Below are 19,138 nucleotides of genomic sequence, written 5' to 3' on the forward strand. Positions count from 1 at the left end.
TGTGGCTGTTGAGTTAGTTGGTACATATTTATTGGTCTGTTGTACACTGTTAATCACATGACTTTCACATTCACTATATTTGTTGTAGCTAATGGTTTAGCTTAAAATGCATAGCCTCTGCATTTACAATGAATGAGTTGGCTACAAACATGTTACTGTTCAATTCATATTTTGCATTTCAACCTCTAGTGTGGCCATTCAGAATGGTATTGATGTCAGAGGTTTGGCTCAACCGGTAGATTAAGTCCTGTAATCTGTATTAGACTTCACATCACTTGCTGACTTCAGTTGAGACCTGCAGCTCGGACAGAATAGTCCTACATGGGAAAGGGAACAAGGACATAATTAGACATCTGGTGCCCAAAAGAGTTGATCGCACATGAAAAATAGAGACTACGTAGTCATACTTCTGTTCTTCAGAGAGCCCAAACTCCTGCAGTACCCTCTCAGCCAGTTTGGGGGTACTGGGGAGACAGAAGCTAGCTGAGATCTGTACCAGCTCCATGGCGTGCTGAGGGTCGTTGCGGCTCTTGATGCTGGCCAGGAACTCCGCCAACAGCTCCTCACTACAAGAGTACAGTTAATAGATGGGTCAGAACTAGGGTGCCTAGATGGTGTTTACACTACGTGAATACTATGTAAAATAGACTTACGATGGAACTTTGTTTTTGGTCTTGAAGAGCTTCAACATATCCCTAGATTTAAAAGATAAGGATTAAAATACTTTGTTTCATGTCAATTGGCTCCAACTTAAGTACCCTGTGGCTTCTGTCCAGGTCTACTCACCATGCCTGCTGCTTCTTCTGGGCTGCCAGTAGGACGGAGGTGATGTTGGTCATGGCAGTGGCTGTCCACTCCAGAGCCATCCTGGCTCCTTGCCCCTGCTCATACAGGCTCCTAACATCCAGCGCACACACTGCAAAAGACTCCTGGATCTGCATGAATCCCAGTCAGAATACAAAGTAGATTACTATTTACAGTAAAAAATAAGTAATGGTAATTTATTTTCTAGCTAGGTGTCAGTCTCTCCATGCCTCACCTCAGGGCTGTGCTTGTCCCTGGCCATGAGTGACAGCAGCTCATCCACTAAATCGGACTTGTTGTCATGCCCCATCCGTCGGATGTCTGGAGTGGAGTGGAGTGGAGTGAGMGGGGGGGGGGGGGGGGTAAACCAAAGCAGAGGTTGATTACAGGCCTTTACAATCTCTCCAACCTGTTTGTCAGACAATCCACATGTTGATTATTGTTTTGTATTTTTCATTCCACTACTATAACCATGTTTCCATCCACAGTTTTTATGCGAGTAAAGTCAGATTAAAAAATATATACAATCGCAACAGGAAGTTTCGGCATAATTTAATGAATGCAGACAATTGTGTAATCTTTGTCAGTTCAAATTAATTATGCAAGAAATGCCAGTGGAAACGGCTTTGCGCAAATATTGATAGAATAACATATCTAAGTAAATTTGGAGGCACACGATGACATGGTATGTGGTCCTCCCACTATGACTCGGAAAACCATGCAGTTTATTGGGCTACAGATTAAATAAATTATGAACTTCACAGGGTGGTGAAAGTGCAGTGTGATCTTGATGCTCCTTTCCAAAAAATATTGAGGGTGCTATTCTGGTGACATGATGATCGATGCTTGACTGCCATTTGACAAATTCATCCACAATAATAATCATCTCACGTAGACCAGCCTACCCGCACTATCTACGAGCTGTTGGGTAGAGCGCAGTTGCCAAGATCAGAGTAAGCACATTTGCTATGTAACGCAACAGTGGTGACAAAAGTATCGGTAGAGTTGATCATGCGATTGAAACACAGTGAACTTTTATTCGGTACGTGAAAATGTATATTTTGTTTGCTCTATGTTATCACACTGATTTTTAGTCCATTTGGTGGAAACATACCACTGGTGGGAAAATGTTCTTTATGCGGATTCTAGAATATTTGCATGAAAATCTGTCGCCAATTGGATGGAAACCTAGTTAATGAATCAGGCAGTACATTTACTTCCAACCCACCTTTCCATATATGTGGGATCATGTCCAATCTGTTATCAGTGTCCAGTGCCTGGAGCAGATCTCTCATTCCTTGTGGATTGGGGTAATAGAGCTATGGAACAAAAAAGTTCAGAACATTAGTCTTAGAATGCATGTGAGAGTATGAATACAATGTAAATGTCAATGTTGCATGTCAGTGCTTACAGAAGGAATCAGTTCTTTGTACCACTTCAGCACCACATCTATGTGTTCCATCATGCAGAGCAGGTTGAACATTCTGCCACTGAACAAACAACAAGAGGTCAGAGGTGACAGTGTATTGGCGCAAAACCACCAGGAATAAGGTGGAGAAATGCTACTCTCCGATGTTGATTTGCAAGCCTTTTTAGAAGGTTTACTCACTAATAGATACTCTGTTGGAAGGAATCTCCCAGCAGCCTCCAGTTCTCTCCCACACTGAGCAGGTCATGCACCCTGTACGCCGCCTCAATGTCCTTGGTATCCAGACACTGGGAACAGAAAGAACTTCAGGTCTTAAACAGTCACCACAAACATACTGAAAAATTCAAAAACATATATAGATGTATTCTAGACTACTTACAATTCTCATGGCACTGGAGAAAAAGTTTACTGGGAGGAAAAATAAAGTCAAAGCTACATTCAAAAATGGCATGAATCACTTGGTCAATGAAGTTATTGATATTTGGACCTCTACTATCGGCCTTTAAGATTGAAATGCTGCAGGCATACCATCATCTGGATCCTGAGCAACGAATGTCCTTCCTGCCACCTCAGTCATCACTTCCTGTAGGATATCAGTCTGCCCTTGGGAAGGAGACGCTAGACAGGACCGAGAGAAAAAGATAGTAACAGAAACATGGAACCACTCTCCTGCTAAAATACCACCACAAACCAATCAAGAAACTGTTTAATAGAAATCAAGACAAAATATCTACAGTACCTACTCATTCAAGGGTTTTTCTTTATACTATTTCTACATTCTAGAATAATAGTGAAGACATCAAAACTATGAAATAACACATATGGAATCATGTAGCAACCAAAAGAAAAGTGTTAAACAAATCAAAATATATTTTATATGAGATTCTTCAAAGTAGCCACTCCTTTCCATGATTACAGCTTTGCATCTTGGCAGACTCAACCAGCTTCATGAGGTAGTCACCAGGAATGCATTTCAATTAACAGGTGTACCTTGTTAAAAGTTAATTTGAGGAATTGATTTTCTTCTTAATGCATTTGAGACAATCAGTTGTGTTGTGACAAGGTAGGGGTGGTATACAGAAGTTAGCCCTATTTGGTAAAAGAACAAGTCCATGTTATGGCAAGAAAAGCTCAAATAAGCACTGCCGACAGTGCATCATTACTTTAAGACATGAAGGTCAATCAATCCGGAAATTTCAAGAACTTTGAAAGTTTCTTCAAGTGCAGTCGCAAAAACCATCAAGCGCTATGACGAAACTGGCTCTCATGAGGACCGCCACAAGAAAGGAAGACCCAGAGTTACCTCTGCTGCTGAGGATAAGTTCATTAGAGTTACCAGCCTCAGAAATGGCCAATTAACTGCACCTCAAATTGCAGCCCAAATAAATGCTTCACAGAGTTCAAGTAACAGGCCCATCAACATCAACTGTTCAGAGGAGACTGCGTGAATAAGGCCTTTATGGTCGAATTGCTGCAAAGAAACTACTACTGAAGGACACCTGTAAGAAGAGACTTGCTTGGGCCAAAAAACAAAAGCAATGGACATAAGACCGGTGGAAATCTATAATGTGGTCTGATGAGTCCAAATCTGAGACTTTTTGGTTCCAACCGCTGTGTCTTTGTGAGATGCAGAGTAGGTGATCGGATGATCTCCGCATGTGTGGTTCCCACCGTGAAGCATTGAGGAAGTGGTGTGGTGGTGCTTTGCTGGTGACACTGTCTGTGATTTATTCAGAATTCAAGGCACACTTAACCAGCATAGCTACCACAGTATTCTGTAGCGATACACCATCCCATCTGGTTTGCTCTTAGTGGGACTATCATTTGTTTTTCAACAGGATAATGACCCAAAACACACCCCCAGGCTGTGTAAGGGCTATTTGACCAAGAAGGAGACTGATGGAGTGCTGCATCCGATGACCTGGCCTCCACAATCACCTGACCACAACCTAATTGAGATGGTTTGGGATGAGTTAGACTGCAGAGAGAAGGAAAAGCAACCAACAAGTGCTCAGCATATGTGGGAACTCCTTCAAGACTGTTGGAAAAGCATTCCTCATGAAGCTGGTTGAGAGAATGCCAAGAGTGTGCAAAGCTGTCATCAAGGCAAAGGGTGGCTACTTTGAGGAATCTAAAATATATTTTGATTTGTGTAATACTTTTGTGGTTACTACATGATTACATACGTGTTATTTCATAGTTGTGATGTCTTCACTATTATTCTATAATGTAGAAAATAGTAAAAATAAAGTAAAACCCTTGAATGAATAGGTGTGTCCAAACATTTGACTGGTACTGTAGGTATTCACCTGCTTTGTAGAAAATGCCCAGAACATGGTCAAAAGAAGCCAAACTGGGTGCTAAAAGAAAATAAATAATCTGTTAGGACACTGCTATAATTCACATATACTGACATTCATTTCCTTCAGGAGTGTTACTGGTCAGTGATGCATTTTCCTACTCACCAATGCCCATAGCCTTCATCTCACTGAGCGTGTGCAGAGACTGAGCCCTGGCTAAGGAGCCACAGCGGCGAAGGGCCTTCAGCAAAGCATTAAACGTCAGCAGATTGGGCTTCACCTTCTGCTCATTCATCTGCTTTAGTAAGTCCTAAGAACCCAGGAAGGAGAAGAAGAAAAAAAAAAGAGAAAGAGATATGGGCATGACATAAAAACAAAAAACAGGGCAGTCCTTAGACAACAGGAAAAGGTTCTCCAGTATAAGTTTCTTCCTATACACTTACAACAATCAGGTCCCATTTCTCAGTGTACCTCTCCCGGACTTCTGGTGCCGCAGAGATCAGAGCATTGAAGGTGTGGACATCCGCTGGAGGTGGTAACGACCAGAAATGTTCCAATTCCCACACCAAGTATTATCATCAGTAATCAGAATTGTAAATGGCAGACAGAGCGAGAGAGTGTTTTTCTCTCTCCCTCGTTGAATAATGAGAGTAGAAGACAAATTCAGTTGTTTGCATGGACAATAAAGTTGTATTGTATGGCATGTTGTCTTTGTAAATATACTCACCAGTCAGTCTGTTGTTCAGCATGTCTGTGTATGCGTTGAATGCCTTCACATGAGCTCCATACTGGGGATTTAATGCACACATTTAATCAGAAACACCTTAGAAGAAACAAACCGACTGTACAGAAAACATTGTCCAATTCAACATCTGACGTACCTTGACCATGCCTCTGATCAAAGCAGAGTATGCTCGTGTGTCACGTTCTGGAAGCAGGTTAAAGATCCTCTCTGCATTGTTGTTCTCCCTGCATGACGGGGTGATACGTTTATAGGATAGTGCATGTCAATAAAGGCATTACTTGCAGTGTTTTCTCTCGAAACGTAATGCCACTCAAACAACTCACCTCCAAACTATCCTCACTAGGTCGGAGGCTCTCCGCAGCCTCCCTTTCCTCCTCCGGCCCTCCTCCTGCGCCTCCTGAGCCTGAGGGAAATCCAACAGAGGTCCAGAGGTAAACAACACTGAGCTGTGACAGAAGAAATAGCTATAAAGTATAAACAACGGTGCCTCCCGAGTAGCGCAGTGGTAAGGCACTGCATAGCAGTGCTAGCTATGCCACTAGAGATTCTGGGTTCGAGTCCAGGCTCTGTCGCAGCCGGCTGCGACCGGGAGACCCATGGGGAGGCGCACGATTGGCCCAGCATCGTCCGGTTTAGGCCAGCAGGGATGTCCTTGTCCCATCCAGCACTAGCGACTCCTGTGGCGGGCCGGGCGCAGTGCATGCTGACACGGTCGCCAGATTTTCCCTCCGACACATTGGTGCGGCTGGCTTCCGGGTTAAGTGGGCATTGTTTCAAGAAGCAGTGCAGCTTGCTTGGGTTTTGTTTCGGAGGACACACGGCTCTCGACCTTCGCCTCTCCCAAGTCCGTACGGGAGTTGCAGCAATGAGACAAGACTAACTACCAATTGGATACCACAAAATTGTGGAGAAAAAGGGGTAAAAAAAATTAAGTATAAACATGTAGAGGCCACATAAATAATATCCTACCACATCTTCTGCCTCTGGCTTGTCATCTTGCACAGGGTCACGGTCTCCATAGAGACAAATAAGGTCCAGCAGGTCATTAGAGGCATCAGTAGACACGGTGGTGCCTGCATAGAGAGAACGGGCAGACACTTACCAAACAAACATTTCTAATCGCAGTCTTATTGAACCCCCCATAATACACTCCCAATGTCAATTGTACTCTATAAATAATACATGACAATTAATAGAAATGTGGGTGACTTACCTGCCTGTAGCAGCTGATCGTACATGTCTACTGCAGCCTTCACCTTCCTCAGCATGATGCGCTCCAGCAGCGCTGCCTCACTCACTTCCTCAATACACAGCTCCATGGTCTCTGGCATTAAGCACTGTAGGACAGACACACAGCAGTCTCAATTACCTATCTATCATCGTGCAGCTTTCCTAATTCAAAATAACACACTAGAATCAAACTTACTGGAATATGTGGTTCAGCAAAGTCTTTCTGGAAGAACTTGGGGTTTTTGTTGACAATGTGGTTAGCTGCCATTCTGCCAGACTCCTGGGAGAGGGAGTATAATTTCTGTAGATGACAAAAAAATAGAAGACAAAAAAAAAAACATCAGTGCAAACTGTCTAAAAAGAAGCAGCACAGTTCCAAAAAAACCCTGTCCATTACTTACAAACTCTGCAGACGTCCTTGGAGTAAGATAAGGATCATCCTGGAACATGTAATGTGGTGCAGTGGGGTCCTGAAAATGATGGTTGTGCATTGTTTAGGCTATCATGGCCTACTACTACTACTACTTCTGTCAAAATATACATGGAAATGCAATGCAGACTTCTTACCCTGTTGACAGTGGATGCAAGAGCCTGCAGCACAGCCCATTTGCTCCTGTCAGAGCAAGAATGGTTATTATTCGTCACAATATCAAACAATTGTTAACTCGGTCTTGAGTGATTTCAAATAGATTGAAGACAACATACCATGTTTTCTTTTTGGGAATGACAATTGCCTCTGCAGACTCTGTAATAGTTAGAAAAAGAAGGATTCTACAATTAACACCATCTATGAAGTACATTATCCTGGTCTGGCTCTTTTTGCTTGAGATTCTTCTACTGGGTGCCATTCATTGATTTAAATGTACCTCTTTCAGTTGATGCATTTTGTTGACAAACGACTGCACTCCATCCAAAGTTCCTGAAATTAATGATGCATTAATCAATAATATAAACATATTTAGAATTAGGTTCATGAAAATAGTTCGGTTGTGCATTGACAGCAGTTACTTATGTGACCTCATGTCAGAGACAAAGCAAATTATGATGATCTGCCTTGTCAGTCACCGGAACAAACACACAACCAATTCTTTAACAGCTGTCACTGCAATGCCAGCGTAAAGTAAAACTTACCTCCGAAGACAGAATTGTTCAAAATTACTTAGAAGAAAGCGACCATTCTTGTAAATGTAATGTCCTACGTGTTTACCGGGGGCCGCCATTTTGGAAACAACCCAGGGGGCTCATGGTAAGGAATTACGATTTACGTGTTCATAGGGGAGAGCTGCAGTAACACCCACCAACGGATAGTATTATGTGATTGATTAGGTAGCTTTGGTTATAGTGAATGACACAATACTTGTTTCGTAATTACTCATATCAATTAACCGGTGATGTATTCACATTTTCAGTTGAATGAGAAAACGTGCTTTCTTTTCACTCCTAACTCCTAATGGTACCGTCCATGAAGAGGAAGGTCCCACGTGTTGGAGAATTCTAACTTCGTAGCGCATGTGGATTTTACACAGTTCATGTAAGGAACGCATACAATAATAGAAACAATTTACTTGGATTTTCTAAAGTATGCATTTTGGGAAAGAAGTACCATGGAGGCGGCTGGAGGGACTGACATTTGGCATGTACTCTGCCGAAGAAATAAGGTAAGAATACAAGTTGTTATGAGTGCATATGCTCTGAAGACATAATAACATGCCCCTGCATGACTTTTGCGTTTGGATTTGAGTGTGTTGGACTAGCTAACTATAGTTAACTGGTTAGTGTTCACTGTTCTTGGACTGTCAGTTTGTGGTATTGCTACTATGGATATTATGCTACTAGTTAACTGCTAAAATATTGCATTCAGTCATTGTAACATTATCATGTCATGTTCCCATTTCTCCACAGAAAGTTGAGTGTCAAGAACATTACCAACTTCAGATTCCTGGATAATGTTGGTAATGTTGCCCCCAATGGCCTCTATGATCTGTCATTGGGCCCAGCTGATTCCAAAGAGGTGTGCTCCACCTGTATGCAAGACTTCAACAACTGCCCTGGGCACCTTGGGCACATCGAGCTACCCTTACCCGTATACAACCCACTCTTCTTTGATGTAAGTGAACAACATTGAACACGCTTATCCCAGTAGTCATTACAAGTACCATGGCCTGTTTCCAGATAAACCGTTACACGATCCAAAACACAGTCGATAGGCTACAAGTTACAGTGGGGTACGTCTTCTTTTAAAGTAATATGCTCTCTCGCTTCTACTCTGGCACTAGAAACTGTACCTGCTGATCCGAGGGTCATGTCTGAACTGCCACATGCTGTCCTGCCCCAGAGCAGCGATCCATCTCCTGCTGAACCAGCTGAAGCTGCTGGATGTGGGAGCTCTACAGGAGGTCTATGAGTTGGAGCATGTGCTGAACCAGGTGAGCATCACACAGACAGGAGGGGTAATATTAAAAAATAATGTTGTCTCTGAAATCACACTGCTGTTTCTGGTAATGTATGCAAGTCTTTTGATTTGATAGTGTTTGATTCATAAAATTCATCCAAGTTCTGAGTTTTAATCACTCCCACAACTGGTTTTGACCCTTTCTCTGTTGCAGTTCCTGGAAGGCAATGCTCAAGCATCTGGGGTTGAGATCCAGGTGGTGTTAGAGGACTACTGTGCTCATGTCAACAAACAGAAGACAGGCGGCGATCACAGCTCACCAGTAAGAGCTGATTGTGAATGTGTCATAGAAACTGAACATCACAACTCAGGCCAATGTGATAAAATGTAATGTTTTGTGTTCTCAGATCAAGCATCTCTGTGAGAAGAAGAACAAGCTTATAACACTCTTCTGGAGGGTCCAAATGAACTCCAGGAAATGCCCCCACTGCAAGTAAGTATAGACCATTCTGGTCAATTACCATTTATTTCATACCAGTTCTGTCCCGTGTGAAGATTCACACTGATTTTTACTGTTCCCAAAAAGGAGTGGCCGCTCACAAGTGCGTAGGGAGCACAACAGCAAACTGATTGTCACCTTGCCTGCGGCTATGTATAAAGATGGTGCCATCAAGGGACCGGATGAAGGTAATGCATACCATTCAATCTTCTGTTTCAAGATTGGTAATTTGGTAGAGGACTAAAAGATATTGAATAGTTGACATTTCTGTAACTCTGTTGTCCTGAATTGGAAAGTTGAATAAGTGCCCTTGGTCTCTTGTCCTTTTTCAGAAGATGGGATGGCTGGAAAACGTGGATACTTGACCCCTAGCACGGCACGGGATCACATCGCCAAACTGTGGGATAAAGAAGGTTTCTTCCTGAAGTGCTTGTTCTCTGGACTGGAGGAGTTGGAGAGCTCACCCGATGGCTTTTACCCGGACCTTTTCTTCCTGGAGCTTATGGTGGTCCCTCCATGCAGGTGAGGAATCTCTCAGAGAACAGCCTTACAATTTGTGGGTTTGTTTTGAATGTAGTTATTTGCTTCTCTTAGTTATTGATAAGATAGTGTCTGGAATTGCATCACAAAAACCTCCTAGTTGTGAAGCTTTCCAGTAACTTATGAGAGTAACCCTCTTGTTTTCCCCAGGTATCGGCCCATTAACCGTCTGGGAGACCAGATGTTCACTAACGGCCAGACGGTTAACATGCAGGCAGTGATGAAGGACAGTGGCGTTATCCAGAAGCTCCTAGCACTTCTAGCTGGAGAGAAGCTGAAGGAAAAGCAGTTGGAGCTGGAGGAGGTATGTGAACCGATGGAGTGGGGTCGCATTTGCTCTTTAAACATTATTTTGAGGGAATGAAAAGGTCAAAGGTGATTTGATTTTCCATGTATGTATATAAATTAACCTTTTATTAGTTTGTCATCTCGTACTGTATTGTTGATTTGATTCTCTTTTACCTCACTAAGTGTTAAGAAATGTAAAAAAACATACAGAACATTTGGGAAAAAACAACAAAAGCAAAGTCAAGACACAAACACAGCTCCACATTCCTAGAAATATATATCTGGGTCTTTTGCATGAAATAAAGTTAACCAATTGTGTGTTAAGTGTTGCCATTCCTCTGTACTCTAAATTTAAAGGTACTGGAAGCCGACCCGTCTCAGACAGACCAGGCCTTCCTGGCAGGGATCCCCGGTGCCACACTCACAGATAAACTCTACAACACCTGGATTCGGCTCCAGAGTCACGTCAACATAGTCTTTGACAGTGACATGGACAAACTGATGACGGAGAAGTACCCTGGCATTCGTCAGGTATGTTTTCCCATGGAAATCTCTTGCCACCTGCTCCATATATGCAGCCTTTTAGCCAAAGGGAGTGAAAAATGTCAGTGTACCTTCATCTTCCAACCCATAAATTTTTTGTTCATGCTGTTACTGTTTTCTCTTTCAGATCTTAGAGAAGAAGGACGGTTTGTTCAGGAAGCACATGATGGGTAAACGTGTGGACTATGCAGCACGCTCTGTTATTTGTCCTGACATGTACATTGGGACCAATGAGATTGGAGTACCCATGGTAAGAGTCATTGCCTTTGCCTGCATTCTGCATGTCCATTGATAGTTGGAGCATTGTGTGAGCTCGCATGATAAACTCCATCTGTTTTGCTACAGGTGTTTGCCACCAAGCTGACTTACCCCCAACCTGTGACGCCTTGGAATGTTAAGGAGCTGAGGCAGGCAGTTCTGAATGGTCCCAATGTTCACCCTGGGGCCTCCATGGTCATTAACGAGGACGGCTCCCGCACCATCCTGAGCAGTACTAACCTCACCCAGAGAGAGGCCATCGCCAAGCAGCTCCTCACACCCTGCACCGGGCAGCACATGATGCCCATGAAGATAGTAAGGCCCATCTTTCTAACACCACTTACACCAGCCGTTTCCTCTCCCTATCTAATGGTTCCTTGATTCCTTATTAACCTTGATTCCTTAATTCATTTTTATTGTACTCATATACTTTCCCACTAAAATGTAACTTCATTAAAGATGATATAACTAGTCTCCTTCCGCATTTCATCTTTCTATTATATTTGCTATCTATTGAGCAATGTTCATATTCTCATAGGTGAATCGTCACATCAAGAATGGCGACGTCCTGCTCCTCAACCGGCAGCCAACACTGCATCGGCCGTCCATCCAGGCTCACTGCGCCCGCATCCTGCCAGGGGAGAAAGTGTTAAGGCTTCACTACGCTAACTGTAAGGCCTACAACGCTGACTTTGATGGGGATGAGATGAATGCCCATTTCCCTCAGAGTGAACTGGGCAGGGCTGAGGCCTACACACTCGTCAGCACTGACCAGCAGTACCTTGTGCCCAAGGTGAATGCTCATTGCTCAGCCTTACTAAATGTATTTTTTTGCAAACATACAAATTCCTTATTCTTGAGAGGAATTTAATGATGTTGTATGTTTGATAGATAAGCTATTGTTTGCTCACCCTCAACACCTACTGTTGCTGTACAGCCTCACTGCCTTGTCTCTGTCCCCCAGGATGGGAAGCCTCTGGCGGGTCTGATCCAGGATCACATGGTGTCAGGCACTAGGATGACCATCCGCGGCTGCTTCTTCTCCCGTGACCAGTACACTGAGCTGGTCTACCGAGGTCTGACCGACAAGGTCGGCAGAGTCAAGCTGCTGCCGCCCGCCATACTCAAACCATTCCCTCTCTGGACTGGGAAACAGGTGCAGAAGGACCTACCCATGGGTTGAGAGGTTTAGTAGGTCATAATTCATAATTGTACAGGTAATAACACAGGTGTCCTTTGTCATTCAGGTGGTGTCTACACTACTGATGAACGTCATTCCAGGAAACCACATCCCTCTGAACCTGACAGGGAAGGCCAAGATCCCCAGTAAGGCCTGGATCAAGGAGTCTCCACGCTGTGTTCCTGGCTACAAGCCTGAAACCATGTGTGACTCCCAGGTCAGACTGTTCACTAACAGTACTACTCAACTTACCAATGTTGCACATGTACCCACCTTGATTTGATGTATTATTAGTGTCATAGTTTGTATTAGCTGTATGTTAAACCATTTTTTTTACTTTGTGCAATGCACACCTAGTCCTAGACTTTGCCATTAACTGTGTCTGATCCTGCAGGTGATCTTCCGTCAGGGAGAGTTGCTGGTGGGGGTGTTGGACAAGGCCCACTATGGCAGCTCAGCATACGGCCTGGTCCACTGCTGCTACGAGCTGTATGGAGGAGAGACCAGTGGTAAACTCCTCAGCTGCCTGGCTCGCCTCTTCACTGCCTACCTCCAGCTGTACCGGGGCTTCACTATGGGTAAGGCATGGGCTTCATCCCAACTTCAACCTTATTCCCTATATAGCCCACTACTTTTGACAAACGTAGTGCCCAATATAGGGAATAGGGTGCTATTTGGGACCATACTAACAGGTGTTCTAGATCTATCTGAACAGACTCAGGGATCCATCACAAGGCCCTTTCAAAATCGAAGGGTTATTTATTGAATGCATTTCAGGTGTGGAGGATATCTTGGTGAAACTAGGAGCCAACAGACAGAGAAAGCAGATCATAAAAGAGTCTGTCACGTGTGGGACTAAGGTAAAGATGCCAGTATCAATCAGTTGATCCACATGTGCCAGGAACAAATAAACAAATTGAATGACATGCATTAGTGTGGCAGTAACAGTTGTTTGCTCTGGTGTAACCCAGGCCCTGCAGGCAGCCTTTAACCTGCCTGACACCGTGGATGAGAGTGAGGCTAGGGGCCGCTGGCAGGACGCCCACCTCAACCCAGACCAGAGAGACTTCAATATGGTGGACCTCAAGTTTAAGGAGGTGGCCAATCAGGTCAACAACGACATCAACAAGGTGAGCTACATGGGAGTTTGCGTTGTTTGATTTGCTCATCCTTCAGTTTTGTGAAGAGGTTACCATCAGATGGTAGTCATCATCTGTTTGCGTGTGACTGTCAGGCCATCATTGTAAAGAAGAATATATTCCTTAGTGGTCCTCTGTAGCACAGTTGGTAGAGCATGGTTCTTCCAATGCCAGGATAGTGGATTCGATTCCCGGGACCCTCACCCATACGTAAAACATGTATGCACACATCACTATAAGTCGCTTTGGATGAAAGTTTCTGCATATATTTCTAATTGACTTTGATAGGAAAGTTGATAGGAGTTCCTGGTAGCAGAAAACACTGTTAACTGCTGTACGGTTTTGACTGATGATATTTTCTCCTGCCAGGTGGTCATGCCCCTGGGTCTCCACTGCAGCTTCCCTGAGAACAACCTCCAGCTGATGGTGCAGTCTGGGGCTAAAGGCTCCACTGTCAATACCATGCAGGTACTCCTTTAAGGAACCAAACAGACATCGAACCATAAACAGATATGCATTTTGTCTCCATGTGTACCAATCATAACTTGATGAGTACGTTTCTTTTGTTTTTTTAGATCTCGTGTTTGCTGGGTCAGATTGAGCTAGAGGGCCGACGTCCTCCCCTGATGCCTTCTGGGAAATCTCTGCCATGCTTCCAGCCGTACGAAAGTTCGCCCCGCTCTGGAGGTTTTGTGTCTGGCAGGTTCCTGACAGGAATCAAGCCCCCGGTACGTGACTTCTCTCTGCCCCAAGTTGTGTGTTTGATTGTTCCACTTCATAATTGAAGGTCTCTGAATGTTCATGATTCATTATTGCAGGAGTTTTTCTTCCATTGCATGGCTGGCCGGGAGGGTCTGGTAGATACAGCTGTTAAGACCAGTCGATCAGGGTACCTTCAGAGGTGAGCTGGCATTACAGAAGTCTGAACGTTTTTACAGAAGTGTTAATGTCTACGTCCCAAATGGCACCCTATTCCCTATATAGTACACAGCTTTCGACCAGAGTCCTGTGGGATTCACACAATATTTAAATTTCCCCCTTTCTGAACTGACTCATTGTGGTTCCAGATGTGTGATCAAACACCTGGAGGGCCTGGTGGTTCAGTATGACCTGACTGTGAGGGACAGTGACGGCAGCGTGGTCCAGTTTCTTTATGGAGAGGATGGCCTGGACGTCCCCAAGACACAGTTCCTCCAGCCAAGGCAGTTTCACTTCATACAGGACAACTATGAGGTAGGATTTGGCGCTGCTCTAGTCAACTGATCCTGTTTTCTAAAGTGTTTATTGAGACTGAAAGCACGTCTTTATTTCAAGACCGTCCATGGCAAACATTACATCCATAATTTTTTTAAAGATTACTTTTTGCAGCATCCATTTAGAATTTCCCGTTACTCACAGGTCATCAGAAAGTCCAAGTGCTTGGATGAGGTCCTGGCCAAACTGGACCCTCAGGCTGCCACCAACCATTTCAAAGCCATCAGGAAGTGGAAAGCCAAGAGGGAGCATCTTTCTCCCAGGGAGGGGGCCTTCCTGCTCTTCTCCCAGAAGAAACTGAAGAAGGCAGAGCGCCAGGCTCTGGAGAACCTGGCCAATGGCAGGGATACTGCCACTCTGAAAGTAATGTATTGTCCCACTGCTGCAACACTGCAATGTTATCAGATGAAATATCCCTCCACAACTATATACCATTTTTTTGCGATGTATTATTTGTCGTTCTACTTTTTCAGTGTGACATATCAAACTCTGTGGTAGTTTGCTGTTTTGTTAAACATTCTAATATGTTACCTTCCCATGTTTCTTAGTTGGTGGATAGATGGAGTTCTCTAGACCAGGACAGCAGATCTAAGTACCTGAAGAAGACTTCACACTGTCCTGAGCCCTGCCTGAGCCTGTTCAGGCCTGACATCTCATTTGGGTCAGTGTCAGAGACGTTTGACAGCATTGTGGAGTCCTATCTAAAGGACATCCAAGTCAAGCAGTTACCCGAGGGAAGCTCGAAGAACCTTGATGCACAAAGGTGAGATTTCAATCCAGATCATCTATATTGCATATAGTATTTACCTAAATGGACATTTTAGAGGGGCGGCAGGTAGCCTAGTGGTTAGAGAGTTGGGCCAGTAACCGAAAGGTTGCTAGATCGAATCCCTGAGCTGACAAGGTAAACATTTGTCATTCTGCTCCTGAACAAGGCAGTTAACCCACTGTTCTTAGGCCATCACTGTAAATAAGAATTTGTTCTTAACTGACTTGCCAAGTTAAATAAAGGTAAAATAAAGAATAATACGTCTTCTAAAAATGACAAACTTTAGATGTAGAAACTAAGATTGGGCTGTTGTACATAATTTTAGAAGCCATTGTAGCTACTGTATTTTTTACTGAGTGCTTAGGTTATGTCATGGTCTCCACTCTGTCTATGCAGACTGAAGCATCTGCTGCAGCTGAAGTGGCAGCGAGCCCTGTGTGACCCAGGGGAGGCGGTGGGTCTGCTGGCTGCTCAGAGCATAGGAGAGCCCTCCACTCAGATGACCCTCAACACCTTCCACTTTGCCGGCAGGGGGGAGATGAACGTTACCCTCGGTATCCCAAGGTACAGTATGGTCTCCCCTGGAATATAATGGTGCAATGACTCTTTGCCAGAATAAAATGTATAAACTCTGGACATTAGTGGCTGAATATTGTCTCTGTCACCCACAGGCTTAGAGAAATATTGATGATTGCCAGTTCCAGCATCAAGACTCCGATGATGAGTATTCCTGTGTTAAACAGTAAAAAAGCCATCAAGCGGGTGAAGACACTAAGGAAGAAGCTGACTCGCGTGTGTCTAGCTGAGGTTATTACATTGGCTCTATTTACTTACCGTTTATGAACCATTACATCCCAAAGTAATTCAATCGTTACTACCATAGAAATATAATACATTTTTTTATGGTTATCACTCCATTCTTGTGTTTCAATGAATTGTGAGTGAGAGTCATTATTCTGTCCATTGTTGTTCAAAGGTGTTGCACAAAGTGGATGTCCTGGAGACACTCCGGGTGAAGAACAAACAACAGAAGGACCGCGTCTTCAAGATCATCTTCCGCTTTCTTTCCCCAGAGCGCTACCAGGAAGACAAGATGCTGACTCCCCATCAGATCCTCCACTACATGGAGAACAGGTGAGCTATTATAACCAGCGCTGGGCCCACACATTCTCTTGCCAACACAACCTATGTGTGTGTGAGAATCAGATCACGGTTACTAGTCCGACAAATGTACTTCCGTGTTGTCGGTCTGAACCAATGTAAGGCGTTCTTTGCTACCTTGTCTTTTCCAGATTCTTCCGCCTACTACTGGAGGCCATTAAGAAGCGCAATACCAAGCTGGCCTCTATCAACGCAGTGGAAACACGCAAGGCTACAGTACGAGATAATGACCAGGATGTAGGGGACTCCTCAGCTAGACAGGTGTGTTAAACAAGCATGGACTTTTCCCTATTCATCTGTTCCTTTCAGCCATAGCTTTACATTTGGCTTTAAAGCCTGGACTTAATCATTACTAAAGTGGCCATTGTTCTTAAATGTAGAATTATGCTACTTTTGTCCCAATTTTAATTTGTGTAAGTAATTTCTTTGTTGTAGGAGAGTGGAGAAGAGGAGGGGGAGGAGGAGAGCAGGATTGTGGACGACGTGGGGAATGAGGGAGACGCTGACGCCTCGGATGCGAAAAGGAGAGAGAATCAGGAGGAGGAAGTGGATTATGAGAGTGAGGAGGGAGAGGATCTGGTGGAGGAAAAAGAGGACCAGGCAGAGGAGAACTCTGAAGAGGTGCCTGATGAGGTGCCCGGTGACCTGGCCACTGCAGAGCCTGGTGGTGCTGGGGCAAGGAAGAGATCAAAGCAGAAAAGCACACACACACAGGACAGCATGAGGGTCAACACTGTGCTGGAAACTAGTTCCAGCATCGAGGACTATTCCTATGACAGCCAGCAGGGTCTCTGGTGTGAGGTATGTACCCCAAGTCTGTGCCCTTCTGTCTGATTTTGGAATATTACTTTTTGGGTTTAAGATACTAAAATACTTATTTCAGCCAATGGTTGCCTCATTGATGGTCCACATTGTTTCTCACGAAACCAAGTATTTGACTTGAATATAAATGTTTTGAATGTGGATTGAGTGGAGTTTTGCATTTCTCTGTTTGTCAGGTTACGCTCGTCCTGCCTGTCAGCAAGGTGCACTTTGACCTGACGTCGCTGGTGGTGGCCGTGGCCCAAAATGCAGTGGTGATGGAGACTAAGGGCATCACCAGATGTCTGCTCAGTGAGGTCACTAAGAAAGATGGCTCCAAGGCGCTGGAGCTCAAAACTGAGGGCATCAACATGCACGAGCTGTTTAACCACAGTGAAGTGAGTGATAATCCACAAACTTTCACATGTATAGAGTACTTGTACAGTAAAAACATAATTTCTTCATGTGGATATCTTTGTTTATACATTCTATGCTATACTGTTTTAATCTCAGATTCTTGATGTGAATCGGCTGTACTCCAATGAGGTCCACGCCATGGCAAACACGTACGGCATTGAGGTGGCCCTGAGAGTCATTGAGAAGGAAATTAAAGATGTCTTCGCTGTCTATGGTACAAACAGGCTCACAACTTCTTTAGCTATCTACTAATTTCCCAACAACAGGCTCTGGAGAGCTGTGTGATCTCCTCTCTGAGTCTCTCTGCTCTCCTTTCCTGTGCAGGTATTGAGGTGGACCCCAGGCATTTATCCTTGGTGGCAGACTACATGTGTTTTGAGGGCGTGTACAAACCTCTCAACCGCTTCGCCATCCAGTCCAACTCCTCTCCACTGCAACAGATGACCTTCGAGACGAGCTACAAGTTCCTGAAGCAGGCCATTATGCAGGGTAGGCATTATTACACAACACATCTGTAGGCTGTACACATAATACAACAGGAGATGTAATACATCATAAAACAAATAGAGCAATACATGGTCTGCCCCTCATTAGTTGTTGGTTTAACGAGGTGTCTGGTCTTTGCTCTCTCAACAGGCTCCCATGATAAGTTGGTCTCTCCCTCAGCTTGCTTAGTGGTGGGTAAGGTTGTAAAAGGAGGGACCGGGATCTTTGATCTCAAGCAGCCATTGCAATAAATGTTGTTAAATGCATCAGGTACCCAGGAAGGAAGTGAATGCACCAGTTCACTGCACGTGCCATTGTTATGACAATGAGGAAAGGGACAGTTTTTTTATTTGTTGTATGTTGTCTTATATTTGACTATTAAATATGTCTTGAAGTGGTTATTGTATGGCCTCTATTTGAATACATTTGAATCACACGGTCTGTTTGGGTGTGGAGTCAAAATAGCTTTGGTTTCCAAGGCTAAAGGAAGACCAATGCATGCCATGTAGTATCGATACCAGAAGCAGCTGTTGATATTGGAACCTATTTGTATGAATTGTATTTGTGACTCCAAATAGAGCACAGAGATTCTATTTTTCTCCCCCATCTTTATTTAACCAGGTAGGCTAGTTGAGAACAAGTTCTAATTTGCAACTGCGACCTGGCCAAGATAAAGCATAGCAGTTCGACACATAAAACAACACAGTTACACATGGAATAAACAAAACATACATAATACAGTAGAAAAAAAGAAAACAAGTCTATATACAGTGAGTGCAAATTATGTAAGATACGGGAGTTAAGGCAATAAATAGGCCAAACAAAGTAATTACACTATAGCAATTAAACACTGGGATGGTAGATGTGCAGAAGATGAATGTGCAAGTAGAGATACTGGGGTGC

General features: G+C 43.9%; 2 protein-coding genes across 2 annotated transcripts; one reads left to right on the forward strand and one right to left on the reverse strand.

The window, feature by feature from the left end:
- Positions 1 to 13: 13 nt before the first annotated feature.
- On the reverse strand, positions 14 to 7,751 carry ptcd3 (pentatricopeptide repeat domain 3). Its single transcript, XM_023992233.2, has 24 exons — positions 7,640 to 7,751; positions 7,375 to 7,427; positions 7,214 to 7,253; positions 7,076 to 7,121; positions 6,910 to 6,978; positions 6,705 to 6,809; positions 6,492 to 6,615; positions 6,248 to 6,351; positions 5,602 to 5,681; positions 5,415 to 5,502; positions 5,261 to 5,321; positions 4,977 to 5,059; positions 4,699 to 4,843; positions 4,543 to 4,593; positions 2,762 to 2,851; positions 2,613 to 2,641; positions 2,414 to 2,520; positions 2,216 to 2,294; positions 2,033 to 2,123; positions 1,040 to 1,125; positions 787 to 935; positions 654 to 695; positions 408 to 566; positions 14 to 317 (listed from the first exon to the last, which is right to left on the reverse strand). The coding sequence occupies exons 1-24, from the start codon at positions 7,726 to 7,728 to the stop codon at positions 272 to 274; spliced, it is 2,016 nt and encodes a 671-aa protein (XP_023848001.1). The 5' UTR covers positions 7,729 to 7,751; the 3' UTR covers positions 14 to 271.
- A 57-nt stretch (positions 7,752 to 7,808) lies between these two features.
- Positions 7,809 to 18,632, forward strand: polr1a (RNA polymerase I subunit A). Its single transcript, XM_023992229.2, has 32 exons — positions 7,809 to 8,166; positions 8,411 to 8,615; positions 8,785 to 8,934; positions 9,115 to 9,222; positions 9,308 to 9,393; positions 9,487 to 9,587; positions 9,732 to 9,921; positions 10,090 to 10,243; positions 10,585 to 10,758; positions 10,898 to 11,020; positions 11,116 to 11,343; positions 11,567 to 11,821; positions 11,993 to 12,184; positions 12,276 to 12,425; positions 12,603 to 12,786; positions 12,986 to 13,068; positions 13,180 to 13,338; positions 13,717 to 13,815; positions 13,923 to 14,075; positions 14,166 to 14,248; positions 14,415 to 14,580; positions 14,746 to 14,964; positions 15,150 to 15,364; positions 15,767 to 15,934; positions 16,042 to 16,177; positions 16,347 to 16,504; positions 16,663 to 16,792; positions 16,967 to 17,332; positions 17,530 to 17,730; positions 17,846 to 17,963; positions 18,074 to 18,238; positions 18,386 to 18,632. The coding sequence occupies exons 1-32, from the start codon at positions 8,090 to 8,092 to the stop codon at positions 18,484 to 18,486; spliced, it is 5,097 nt and encodes a 1,698-aa protein (XP_023847997.1). The 5' UTR covers positions 7,809 to 8,089; the 3' UTR covers positions 18,487 to 18,632.
- Positions 18,633 to 19,138: the final 506 nt, after the last annotated feature.

The sequence above is a fragment of the Salvelinus sp. IW2-2015 genome, linkage group LG8, assembly GCF_002910315.2.
Source record: "Salvelinus sp. IW2-2015 linkage group LG8, ASM291031v2, whole genome shotgun sequence".
NCBI classification, from domain to species: domain Eukaryota; kingdom Metazoa; phylum Chordata; class Actinopteri; order Salmoniformes; family Salmonidae; genus Salvelinus; species Salvelinus sp. IW2-2015.